We start from the raw sequence: 12,591 nt of genomic DNA on the forward strand, positions 1-12,591 counted from the left end.
GATTACACTGTCAAGAAAAAGGTAACAGACATTCGATAATGATTATTATCACCGTAAAATATTCGATAATTCATATTAACATATTCTTCTTTGTGGCATTTTCTTAATACTGAAGAAAATCATATTGAAATACATTGTTACTGGATTATTACGTCGCCCTGTAAAGGCGTTGCCATACCTCCATCAGCTAATGTTAGCCAATTTTAGCACATTACACTGCAATTTTTCTTACTTAATGACTGACAATTAATATTCATTTAAATGGTATTATCATAAAAGTCATCTTGAGTGACAAGCTACATCATTATCTCGTAATTATTTACTGAAAATGCCAAGAGACAACGACAAGAAGAAGAAGAACAACAACACAGTCTCTTCCGATTGGCTGACAGCCGTTTCTCGCTAGAAACTCCGGGGGAATCACAAGAGACATGAAACATTAAACAAGGATTTTTGGGACTAAAACACACCAGAATATCATGCGTGTAGACTTTAGATGGCGATGCGTTGCTCTCTCATCTCTCAGAAGGCAAGTCAAACGAGACAAGCTCACTGCGCGTCATTGTAACTGACACATTTCAGCGCGCGCATCCTTTGCTAAACTCCTTTGTGATGAAAATGTTAAAACTGGAAAATGGTGTCATGATGCAAACAAACGTCAACACACACACACACACACACGCAAAGTCACTGTCTCTCTTTGGCTCCGAGGACGCCACACTTCCACTGACAGCTCGACATGAATTAAAGGGAGAGGAAACGTAAGCAGTCTGGTGCTCTACGATGACATCTGCGTCACGTCTTCTGACTTCACTGACTTACACCGTAAAGTAGGGCAGGGAGCAGAGAGTTGCTCGGGTTAACATCGCAAGTCGACTGCAAATGAAACGCGGCGCGCTTCTAGTGAGCAATTATTACCTATTAAAGCTTTTCAAATAGAAACCTTGGAATTTGAAGAATCCACTTAGCCTAATGACAAACGTGAGAGTATGCACTCTGCTCATTGAGCTGAGCAGGTCTGACAAAAGCGTGACGGGGTCTGTATGAAGCAGGCACGCAAGGCTGTTTGAACATCACTTAAGTAAATGTCGGCTCTCGCTCTGATTAGCAGTGGCGTTGCGTCTTCAAGTTCAAGTGCCAGTGCAAACTTTGTGAAAGATCATTGAACGCCCAGAGGCAGGTGATCAGATTTCCATCCATTCTACGCCACTTCTAGAAATTTCTGATAGACACTGCATGACTTGCTTCATCAGTACGACCTTTTTAATCATTACTCATGTTTGTTTGTTTATCCCTGCTGATATTTTTTAGTTCATTTATTAGTATTTTTACCAAAAACGTTGGGTCCACGTGCACTGTGCGCAGAAGTATACCAGGACCTTAAGACCTTTGATAGGATTTCCCTTCTCCTCCTAATTTTGTGTCTTTGTTAGGCAACGGATGGAGGTTGTTTTCTTTTTTGTTTTGTTTTATATGGTGACAGACTTAAAGAAAAATTCTTTGATGACTGAGTTTGTAAAAAATGATGCTTTAAGGATCCAGTGTTTGGGAATTAGTGACATCTAATGACGAGACTGCAGATTACAACAAACAGAGGACGACTTCACTCATTCCTCTCTTTCCCAAGTATGTCAAGGACAAACATGGCCTTCAGGTTACCAGAAAGCATAATGTGGTCAAGTCTAGACTTTGGTAAACTTTGGGCTATAGTCATGCAAGATAGTAAGCTTTCACTTCAAAATGAGAAACGCACATTGTGGATGGGAAAACATGGCCTAAAATACACAATATAAAAAGCTTATTCTAAACTGATTACACACTTTACACAAACATATGGATAACATATTCAATTTCTGCCAATAGACCCTCCTAGATGTTACATACTGGACTCTTAAAACTCTTGAAAAGACTCTGACATACAATGTTATCAAGCAGCATTAATAAACAATTTAGAACCAAATACTTTTTAGGATTTTCCTAATAAAAGGTACTGTAAGTCCTTTGTCATCATGATATCATCCCATTACTAAAATGAATGCCTTACTTTTCTAGGTTCTCGTGGCCAAAATCTGAATCAACTTAAACAAGTATGTGCTATCTAACCGAGGATCACCAAACTTTGAATAAATATTTCTAAATGAAATACATCAGTGGCGAGTTTATAGAAGGTGCAGCAGCAGTATTAAAAGTTAATGATACAACAGGATCTTGGTTTTAACAAGAAAGCAGCAGAGCATTTTCAGAAGCATAAATTTTTATTTCCCCGAGGTAGTTCTCCTGAAAGGCAACTAAATGAAGATGAAGACGAAGGTAACCGAGCAAACGCTTTCTAATATTTCTCTCAATTACAGTTGTGTCTCACGCCTTTTCTTTTTTTTTTTTTAAGGCACAACAAGTTGAAAACAAAAATCTATGAGAAAACATCAACAAAACTTCTGTAAATTTAAAGAGGCAGTCGTGATGCTGCTGGAAAAGCCTACAGGATTTCCGCGCCGACACTCGAGCTAATGTTCCATAAGCACCCTTCGTATTAACTTTAGTTCTGTCCAACAAGAGAACGCGCCTTCGCGCTCTGCTGCGCCGAGTCCCACATGGAGACGATCATCCGTGCCGTTCAATTCCCACACTGACGCTGTGTCTCCTCGCCATAAGACTCAGTCGCCTTCTAACCCAATAGAAAAAAGAGCGAGGTATAATCAGTTCAGTCGTGGTCAGGTGGAGATGGGCAGCGCACAGACGATGCTCTGGCAGAGGCCCAAGGGCTGCATCTGGGTGCACATTCAGGTGTGTGTGTGTCTGTGTGTATGTGTGTGTGTGTGTGTTTGTGACAGGTTAATAAACCAACCCGTCGCAAGGAAAAAAGCACCACTGTGGGATTTCTCTTTGTGCTTACAGGTTTATGATTAAAGCTATACTAAGCAACTTTGCACCCTTAAAGCTGAAAAAACCCTGGGCAGATGCCTTTTTGAAGCTCGGCTTTTCCCTTTCATATACACATTGGGAGCAATTAAGGGTCCGGCATCTTGGTCAAGGAAATGTGGGCAGGAGGAATCAGACCAACAATTAAAAGAACATTGCTGAGAGTCCAGACTCAACATCTGCTGTTTTTTTTCCTGCATTTCCAATGCAGGAACAGGAGCTTTTTAAAGGGAAATCTGAACAATTAAGGTCAAATATGTGATTGATGTAGTGGTTAGCACTTTTGCCTTTGCAGAAAGAAGACCCGGGTTGTTGTTTGTTGGAATGTTCTCCCTGTGTGGCTTTTCACTAGGTTTTCCGAGCAGATTTGGGGATTAGGCAAACTAGACTCTCTAAATTGACCGTAGGTGTGAGTTTGAAAGGTTATTTGTCTCTATGTGGCCCTGTGATGGACTGGCGACCTGTCCAGGGTGTACCCCTTCCCCTATGTTAGCTGGGATTGGCACCAGCGACCCTCATATGGAGGATACAGTTCAATATTCATTGTGACCACATAAGATGCTATCAAAAATATTACCTACAGTGCTCTAATGCACGGAGGAGAGCTCACATTTAGTCATCTCAAACTTTAATATACTGCATTTTAAATTGGAAAACAATGTGGAATATTAAACAAAAAAATAAAAATAATAATAATAGTAATAATAGAACAATGAAACTGCAGCCTTTGCAATTTGCTAATTACATTGTTCGCCCCTCTCCACTACGTGTGTTCTATTCAAATTTTCTTGAGAGTCATGTGGAAAAACTACAACGTTAACTGCGTCGGCTTAGTAGGTGATTTTAAATGCCAGCTTGTTTCTGCTGCTTTAATCAGTGCAGGTTTAAAGGTGAGAGGCAGAATATAAAATATTTATTCAACTTTAATTTACAGTCGTGATTCTCTTTGCATGGCTGTCAGGAGGTTTCTAACCCGGCATTAGAAACAGAAGTGCCAGCTGCCAGCAAAACAGTCCTTATTTAAGTCCAACAGGCTATTCCATTATATAAATTTCAATTAGGAAATAATGCTTTGTTTTGAGTGACTTGATTGGCTCAACTATGTGAGTATGATAACGGAGAAACATCTCTCTGTATCAGTCCCACCCCCACATGCTCTCTGTGAATATGTGTGAGGGGTCGTATCTTTCCGAGATTTGTTGTTTGACAAATATTAGTTAATTCACAAATGCCAAAAGACATTCCAAATTGCACTAATTGCAGGAGTCGTCCTCATTAGACCGCCGCATTAAGATAAAAACACCAGTGGCGGTGACACATTGATTTTGCAGTAAACAATAAAAAGGTTCACACAGAGTGCTTGATTTCCTGTTATCGCCACAATGTTCACAGGCGTAATGAATAAGCAAATGAATAGATAATCTTTATTTACACAGTTTATGCAGCCGAGTCGTGCCTGAGATGCATCGCAATCATAATTCATCAAACTATAATGTGCTCTTTAAAATAGCCGCGCTGATATCGCCATTGCATAAATCTACATTAACTGCAAAATGTTCAATCAGGAATCGCTATGGTACGACATATTAATGCTTATTCACATACCTTTTTGGTTAACTTTTCTTTTTCTACCACAGTCTCAATTACCGCTGCTATGCTGATGACACTCTGGTCTAATTTCGTACCAAACTAAATAAAACCGACTCCCGACGAACCCGACAAACTCCAGACTGCACCTCTGGATTAGCCAGTGAGTCTCTTTTTCCAGGTGACGTGTGTCTAATCCACGTCCTTGTCGAAACTGCTGCTTAAAATGAATTTGTGCAAACACAATGAATATGTTAAGTCGGGCAAATGGGGCGCTTTAGCGATGCCGTTACATGCACAAGGGATTTGCTATCATTTCAAAGGACCAATGTTACACTTAAGCTCAGCAATGGACAGTTGAGTTCGTCACAGAAAAGTAACGGGAGCAAAAACCAATGAAGTACATCGTTTACCTCGCGCTTATCTGAGGGAAGGTGAGCGGTGCATTCAAACTAAGCATTAATTGGTCGAGTGAAGTTTTAGCTTCTGAGGAATCCTTCGCGTAAAAAAAAAAAAAAAGATGCACAGGCTCGGAGAAGTCCCAGCGGACCTGTCATTTACGGCGGATAAACCATGTTAATGTTCGCCCCCAAAACATGGAAACATGGGAATGTTCCCAAATGAAAGCTGCAGCAGGAGGCTTCATTAGTCGAAGGTTTCTTGAAAGGGACAAAAACAACATAGCAACTCTGTGATAAGTGTGAAGGGCTTCGCTGCTAAGTGTGCTCCGATTCTGGCGCTCACAACATCTACTCCTCCCTCCTTAGACACACGCCACATCCGTAAAACGCTGAAACAGCGTGAGGCAATTTCCTCTCTTGTGATTTGCGTAACGTTTTCTCCGACGCTCGTTTACGGTCGACCTCACAGGTCAACGTGAAGATTTTGTCATCGCGTGTCCCTTTTTACTCTCCGGTCTGCATGAGTGTGACAGCACACAGTGAAAGCCCCTGCATTGCAGTGGCTTTCACTGGTTCATGAACCAGAACGACATTCATAAAATCCCAGCGTGTGTGTGCGTGCGCTCCTCTCCAAGCAGAGGATGAAGCCTAATTTTCTGGGATGGCCTCGTATTTTTCAATTTTTTTGGCGAGAGTGGCCCGAGCCTCAGTGGGGCAGTGGCTAATGAGCCGGTAATAAGGATGTAGTGAGGACTGCCGCTGTACTTATCAAGATATGTCAACCCCACAGGTCAACAGACAAACTCCAATCCTCTCCAGCAGCTTAATTCCCACTTTTTATATTGTTTGTGACAATTTGGGGGTGCAGCTGAGCACAGTTGATTTGTTGACTGTAAACCTAAAGCTCTTCTGACAAATTCTGAAAGGTGGCTCCTACATGAATGCGTCACCCTTTTATGCATTTCTTTTCCCCGCACTGTTTCCTACAAATGCATTTTATATAAGACCTCATTCTAAACGTTCTTTTTCAAGGGAAAAGTCGCAGAGCAGGTGGAGGTCGCGCTCGCCTCATCGGCTCGGTTTTGAAAAAAAACCTCCTCCAAAGTTTAATAGTCCGGTCTAATGTTTCTTTGCTAATGCATCGTGAATAAAGAAAAGCAACAGAAAATGGAATGTCGAATGAAAGCATGTTTTCATCTCGACGAGTTCACATCAGCCTGATAGGGAAAAAAAAACCCAACTTAATTCAACGCACAGCTCAAAGGCTCGTGACACGCACAACACATGCGGTTGAATGATTTCTTACATGTTACTTAATGCATAGTCAAATACATCTGTGCATCCACGGTGCCACTTTGACCAATGCACTTGTTTTATTTTATCGACTCGCTTACATTTGCTTTGGTGCGGTGATTTGACAAATGTGTCTCGAGTAGATTATACGACTGTTTCCGAAACCGTTTCTTCACTGGGGTACGGGGGGAAAAAAAGTGGAATATCGCTCCAACAGCCTTATGATTTGCTTAAATGCCTTTTGGGCAATGTGCACTCAGGCTGGAGGAACTCACTGCTTGAGGCCAGCAATCCTGAGGGTGAATTACCCATTACTATCATAACACACCTGGATTAAACTACCAGCAGTCACACCGTGGGTAATTTAGGAGCTAGGCTTTCATAGTTCTGCTGCCTTGACAGGTGCAACCAATACAGAAATGTAATATATGACATAATCAATCACCAGCCTCTTTATTAGGGAAGGAGGACACGTAATAAAATGGCAGAGGTGGTCTTCTCCTGCTGCAGCCCATCTACTTCAAGGTTTTGACATGTTGTGTGGTCAGACATGATCTTTTTTCTGTTGTCCTTGGTTGTAACGACTGGTTATTCACATAACTATTGCCGTTCATGAGTTGTGAACCACTGTGTAACAAGAAAGTGTTTTCACTGCTCACTGGATATTTTCTCTTTTGCAAATCCAACAGTTGTGCATGAAAATCCCAGAAGTCTCAGCAGTTTCTGAAATACTCAATACACAACAATCACACTTACTGTACATCAGCGTCCTTCCCTATTCCGATGCTCGATTTTAACATTAGCAAGTCACCTTGACCTGGCCGTAATGCATGGAGTAGCTGCCTTGCAATTGGTTGATTAGATATTTGCATTAACAAGCAGACCAGCATGTGTAATTAATAAAGTGATCAGTATGATATAAGTAAAAATCCTATGAGAAAAACACAATATACAGTAGATTAGAAATAATATGTCCATGTGTGTTTTACGTCATTATGTCACAGCCTGTTTTTTTATCTTATAATGTAGATATATTTCATATATAGAAATCCAACATTTGTGTATGGGGTTGCCAAATGCATGATGTACTTCCTTATATATCACCGTTTCATAGGGCTGTCAAAGTTAATGCGTTAATTGTTGCAATTAACACGCAACAAACTAATTTAAACGCCGTTAAACACAAGTTTGTTTACTTCTGGTGTCCGCTGGAAATCATCTGTGCGAAAGAGTCACTTGCCTGCAGTCAGTCAGATAGGAGAGACAGGGAGATAGTAGCTTAAGATGGAGAGAGGTGAGGGATTGTTGGGCGGATGGTTACTAATAACTAATAACAGGACAGTGGTTGTACACAGTTTCAGTCTGCCCATTTCTTCATAGCCTTAAACAACGATGGGCTTGTTGAATGAAACTTTACACAAACTTTATGTTCAATCAAAACTGTGAGTCAGTGAGTCCAAGTCAACCTCCATGTCAAATTTGAAAGGCAATAAAAAAGGGCTGCGAGGTCACGGCAACCTCCACCTGGGAAGACCAGCGTCCAATCAGTTCATTCCTGCGTCCACGCGAAATGATTCTGTCTAATTGTGCTACTGGAAACTCAAAAATCACAAAGCTCCCTGATGATTCATTCAAATTCAAAACTGGCATTACAGTTCGACAACTGTCATCACACTCATTCAAGTGTTATTCAATTCTGATTGGGAGTATGTGTTTGATTGAGTCAGTGTGTTTAGGACATTTTAAATGCAATATATGTACATTAAATCAGCACTCGTTTCACCACTTTCCTTCTTTTTCCTTTTTTTTCCCTAAGGAAGTGTCAAACCCACCTGTTTTGGGCTCCACTGAGAAGTATGGCTGTCCGTGGACGATGCTGTAGACGACCCTGGCACTGTTCCCATAGGTCGGGTCATCTGCATCTGTGGCTGCCACTTGTACTACCATGGTTCCTGTGGGCAGAAAGCCTGTGTTTAGTTACCAAGACAACATCGAGGAGCCACGTCAAACAGGGCTAAATGTGGAAATAGTCATCATATCAAATGAGCGTGTGACAAATTGTACTTGAAGGTAGGCGAAGGGGGGGGTGGGGCAATGAAAATGGAACATCTGTGGCAGGAAACAATCTGAGTGAGTGGTTATTTGTTTCATTGTTATACATTTTTATTATAACCTATCTGATATGTACAAAAAAAACACTTACTGTCATTACAGATTCTACTTAACCCTTAGAACACGCTGCTTTTTTCCATTACTGTGTTCAAACCTATATACAGTGTACAGGCTATATAGGAATGTGCAATATGGAGCATCTTATACCGTTTTTTTCAGCACAACCTACAGGTGATCTCATGAAAAATGTTTTTTTTTCATTTTCACCAACCATGCAAACACACCTGAGCAAAAAGTGATTAAAATTCATCTGTGATTAAATTTGTGAAATATGGAAATACGTAAAAGTTCAAAGTGCGCTTGGCTCGATTTTACGAACAAAAATAAAAGAAAAATGTCTATTTTGTAAAGACTGAAGATGTGATCCTATAAGATCTATCTATCTATCTATATATATATATATATATATATATATATATATACATACAATCCTATCTATCTATATATATACATATATATATATATATATATATACATATATATATATATATACAATCCTATAAACACACACACCCATGATGTCCATAGAAAGAGTTGTGTATTATTCAATTTACCAATGGTGCACCTGCAGCACAGATCTGTGCCGTGTGAGCATTGAGGGTTAAGGATTCAATAGCAACTCTGAGCCTCTGAAGATCATTTGATCACTTAGCAGAATCCTTTTCTAATATCTTCAATCTTGTTGATAAGTAATCCAGCAGCCAAACGTGTGCCACGACCTACAAATGCATGTTAAAAAAGGCAACAAACGCTTAATTATTATGACTCTCATAGAATTAGTACTGCAATTATATCTGGTTTAAGAGTCTAGGACTGTTTTTTTGTCCTTCAACAATATCTGAAGAGGACACTGTACCTTTGTGTTGTAATACTTGAGCTCAATAAAACTGGTATGATTCGAAAGCTCGGCGAGGAGATGAAAAGATTTCCCTTTCCTTTATTCCCTTTTCTTTTATTAACCCCCGTCTTTTGTTCTCAGAATCTTTGATAACACAAACAGACGGTGGAGTCCATTTTGTCGACTAATGGCTCAAAACAGACATCGATCTGCAGGAGGGAAATGGTAACCCTGAAAAACTAAATTATGTATTTCGACAGTCCACCCCAGAGGTTACCAAGTTTGCAGTCGCATCCTGAGCGCTGTTCGTTTTTTGGAGGCTCTGTTAAAATCCCAGTGAGAAGCAGATCAGCTGCTTTGATGCAACGATCCAGTTGAATAAATAGATGTTGCTACTTTTTAAAGAGTAAAAGGAGTGGTAAAGAACACTATAAACTAAACAGGAACATGGATGTAATGTGCATGGAAAATATAAATGAAGAACAATTTCCTTAAATCACTGAATCATTATCAAGAAATAATCCTTAACATAACTTTAATTGTGGCCAAACGTCTTAAATTTATATATAAAAAAAGCTTAATTAAAAGGTAAGTGATTTATGCTGCTAAGTAGTATAAATAGCAGTTTAAATGGAGATTGATCCAAACGGTGGCTGAAAATGCAAACATTTATACAAACACATGACTCAATTATGAACGTTTTCACCTGCTACTGTGTTCTGAGTTTGTTCTCTGCGGCTGTCTTTTGTTATTAGTCTCACCGGGTGGAGAAGCTTTACGTATATATTCAATATTCTAATAAAATCTTGTCTGTGAATGAAAAAAAAAAGAAAAAAGAAGAAGAAAATATGTTTACTAAGCAGGAACAACGTACATTCTTTATATCTGTATTGATCTTGGGTCATACATGATTTCATTCATCACTGGTCCATTTTATGTTGAGGACACACTTTATACAATATCGGGGTTGTACATGGATAAGATTTTTATTCATCATTGCTTTTGTAAAAAAGTGCATCACTCATGATTCTGGAGTTTGTTTGTGTTTGCAATATTATGTTAAAGTCCACGTCAAAGTACAGTAACTTCTAGCTGTATTCATTTAAAAACACAGTTTGTTTTATTTGACCTTTTATAAGGTTGTTGCTTCGTTATGGGTTTGAACCAAGTGGAGGTGTTTCCTTTTTGATAGGAAGGTTTCATTTTTATTCGCATAATGTGTGAGGCTCATTTGCTTTTATGGAACACATTTAGATATGCGATGACGCTTTTTTAGAGTCGTACAGTAATGTTAGAAGCTTTGAAGCCATTGTGTAGGTCAGACTTAATGCGTTATGGCAGAAGCTGTGAATTAAACACCATAGTAAATGGAAATGATTTTTTTTTTTTTGAGGATAAAAGACAACATTTTTTTTTGGGATATTTTATGAACCAAAAAACAAACGCAAATGATCATTAGGTTCAGCCCTGCAACTTTATTCTATCACCTCAGTTTTAAGGGGAAATTGACAAAGACTGCAAACAAAGCTTGGTCAACAGAGTCCCCCAACACAAACCAAAAAATCCCTGCAGCTACAAAAGGAAAATTTGCTTTTAAACTGCGGTAAGAACTCTACTGACAATTGACTTTGTTTGTTTCTGTGTAGTCAAGGACTGTCTGCTCCCACTCTTCCTCTGGGACTTAGACAAAATAAAAGGAAGAACAGATCAGACATGATTCCTATACATTCTTTTTAAAGAATGAAAAAACATAATCAACGGCAATCAGTGCCAATCCGTTCATTAAGGTAAAAAACAAATGAGCCTTGTTCCTCCAACTGCATGGGCTCATTTCACACTTACAGGTGGTTGTTTTTTGTAGATCAAAAAGAAAAAAAAATCTTTATAAATTGAAGAGGTGTAGTATCAGTGGGATTGGAATGAGTTGGGTTCTACATGTGGAGTACCTCAGGGGTCAGTATTGGGTCGGAAAACTATTTTTTTAAATTTTATTTTGCAAATCTAATTGATATCTAAAAGTATTAAAAAAATACTAACATATGCTTTGTTTGCAGATGGCACTCTTCTTTCCTCATTTATTTATGTATTTTGTTCCCCGCGAGAATTTCGCAGCAGATTTTGGAGGCAATTACAACAGAATTAAATAAATTAAAACCGTGGTTTGACATAAACAAATCATCATTCCATTTCAGTAAAACAATCTTCATGCCGTTTGGAATTCATGGTCAGAATTCTAAAGTGTAAGTCGGAACTAATAAAAACTTATTGTGTAAACTTATTCCAGTTCCTTTTCAAACATGAACGATGAAATGCATAATGTGTATTACTTTTTTGTTCGTTTTTTTTGTCTCCTTTCATTTCTATACTTATTTCCATATACAGTATGTAAGTAAGTTGTGTTTATGACAAAAATTCATTCATTTATTGGAAGTTTTAAAGCAGAAGCCTTGGGTAGACATTGTTGAAATAACCTTGAAAATGAAGAAACTCCATTTAGCTCGAGCAGGTCTTATCCAGGTGATTCGATTAATTTAATGGCTAACAACACCTATACTGGATCAAGTGAGCTTGTATTGTTGCATCTGACAGAGTGTGGCGTCTTACAAGTTGGCAGTATTTTACTTTGAGGCAAACATCGTAATAAAAAAAAAAAAAAGAATAACCCCACAGTTCGACATGAGATGTATTTTACAGGCTTTTACAAAATGAAGTGATCAAGGAAATTGAAGATTAGAGTCCTCCGTTTTGGCCATAAACCAGAATTAACAGGCTCTGGCCCTGGCTGTGGACAATATAATGGAGGGTGGGGGGGGGGAGCTTGGTGGAGCTGGAGAAGTTATCACCAGGCTGGTTGTAGAAGGACACCAAGATTATATCATCGCCTCTTAGCCATGACAGCTCGTATTACGGGTGGTTTAAAACAGCAAGGTCAGTGTATGACCCTATGAGAGTGAGCTCAAGCTATATGGCTCAATCTCCATTACATCTTGATACTTATAGAATCACCTCATATATAAGGAGCAGGCTATAAGTTAGCATTCGGTGTGGAATTGCGTGGAGAAGACTTTTGAAAAGCTTCATTTTCTACCTTCCCCCCACCACCCCTCACAGGCGTCCAGTGAACATCCTGTCCTGACAATAATGTCAGTCTGAAAGGTGATACCAGCTGGATGAGCTGGATGTCAGGAAAACCTGATGAACAATCTGAAATTTGAATAGATTCTTTCTGCTCCACAAGGCTGTCATCTGCTTCTCAATTTCCCCTGTCTGTGTCCCTTCAATATTTGTCCGTCCTCATTGACTTGATGGATCAGATCTTCACCATTTTCTTTCTTTTTTCTTTTTTTTTTCCGTGTATTCCCCACAGCTGTGTACAAAACA

At 39.2% G+C, this 12,591-nt stretch overlaps 1 protein-coding gene across 1 annotated transcript in view; it reads right to left on the reverse strand.

Annotated features, from left to right (window-relative positions):
- LOC122776090 (cadherin-7-like) overlaps nt 1-12,591 on the reverse strand; it is a 115,500-nt gene that overhangs the window by 41,036 nt on the left and 61,873 nt on the right. The window contains exon 4 of the mRNA XM_044036499.1: nt 8,033-8,152. Coding sequence (XP_043892434.1) covers nt 8,033-8,152 — 120 coding nt within the window. The remainder of the gene's footprint in view (nt 1-8,032; nt 8,153-12,591) is intronic.

This window comes from Solea senegalensis, linkage group LG1 (genome assembly GCF_019176455.1).
Source record: "Solea senegalensis isolate Sse05_10M linkage group LG1, IFAPA_SoseM_1, whole genome shotgun sequence".
In the NCBI taxonomy this organism is placed as follows: Eukaryota; Metazoa; Chordata; class Actinopteri; order Pleuronectiformes; family Soleidae; genus Solea; species Solea senegalensis.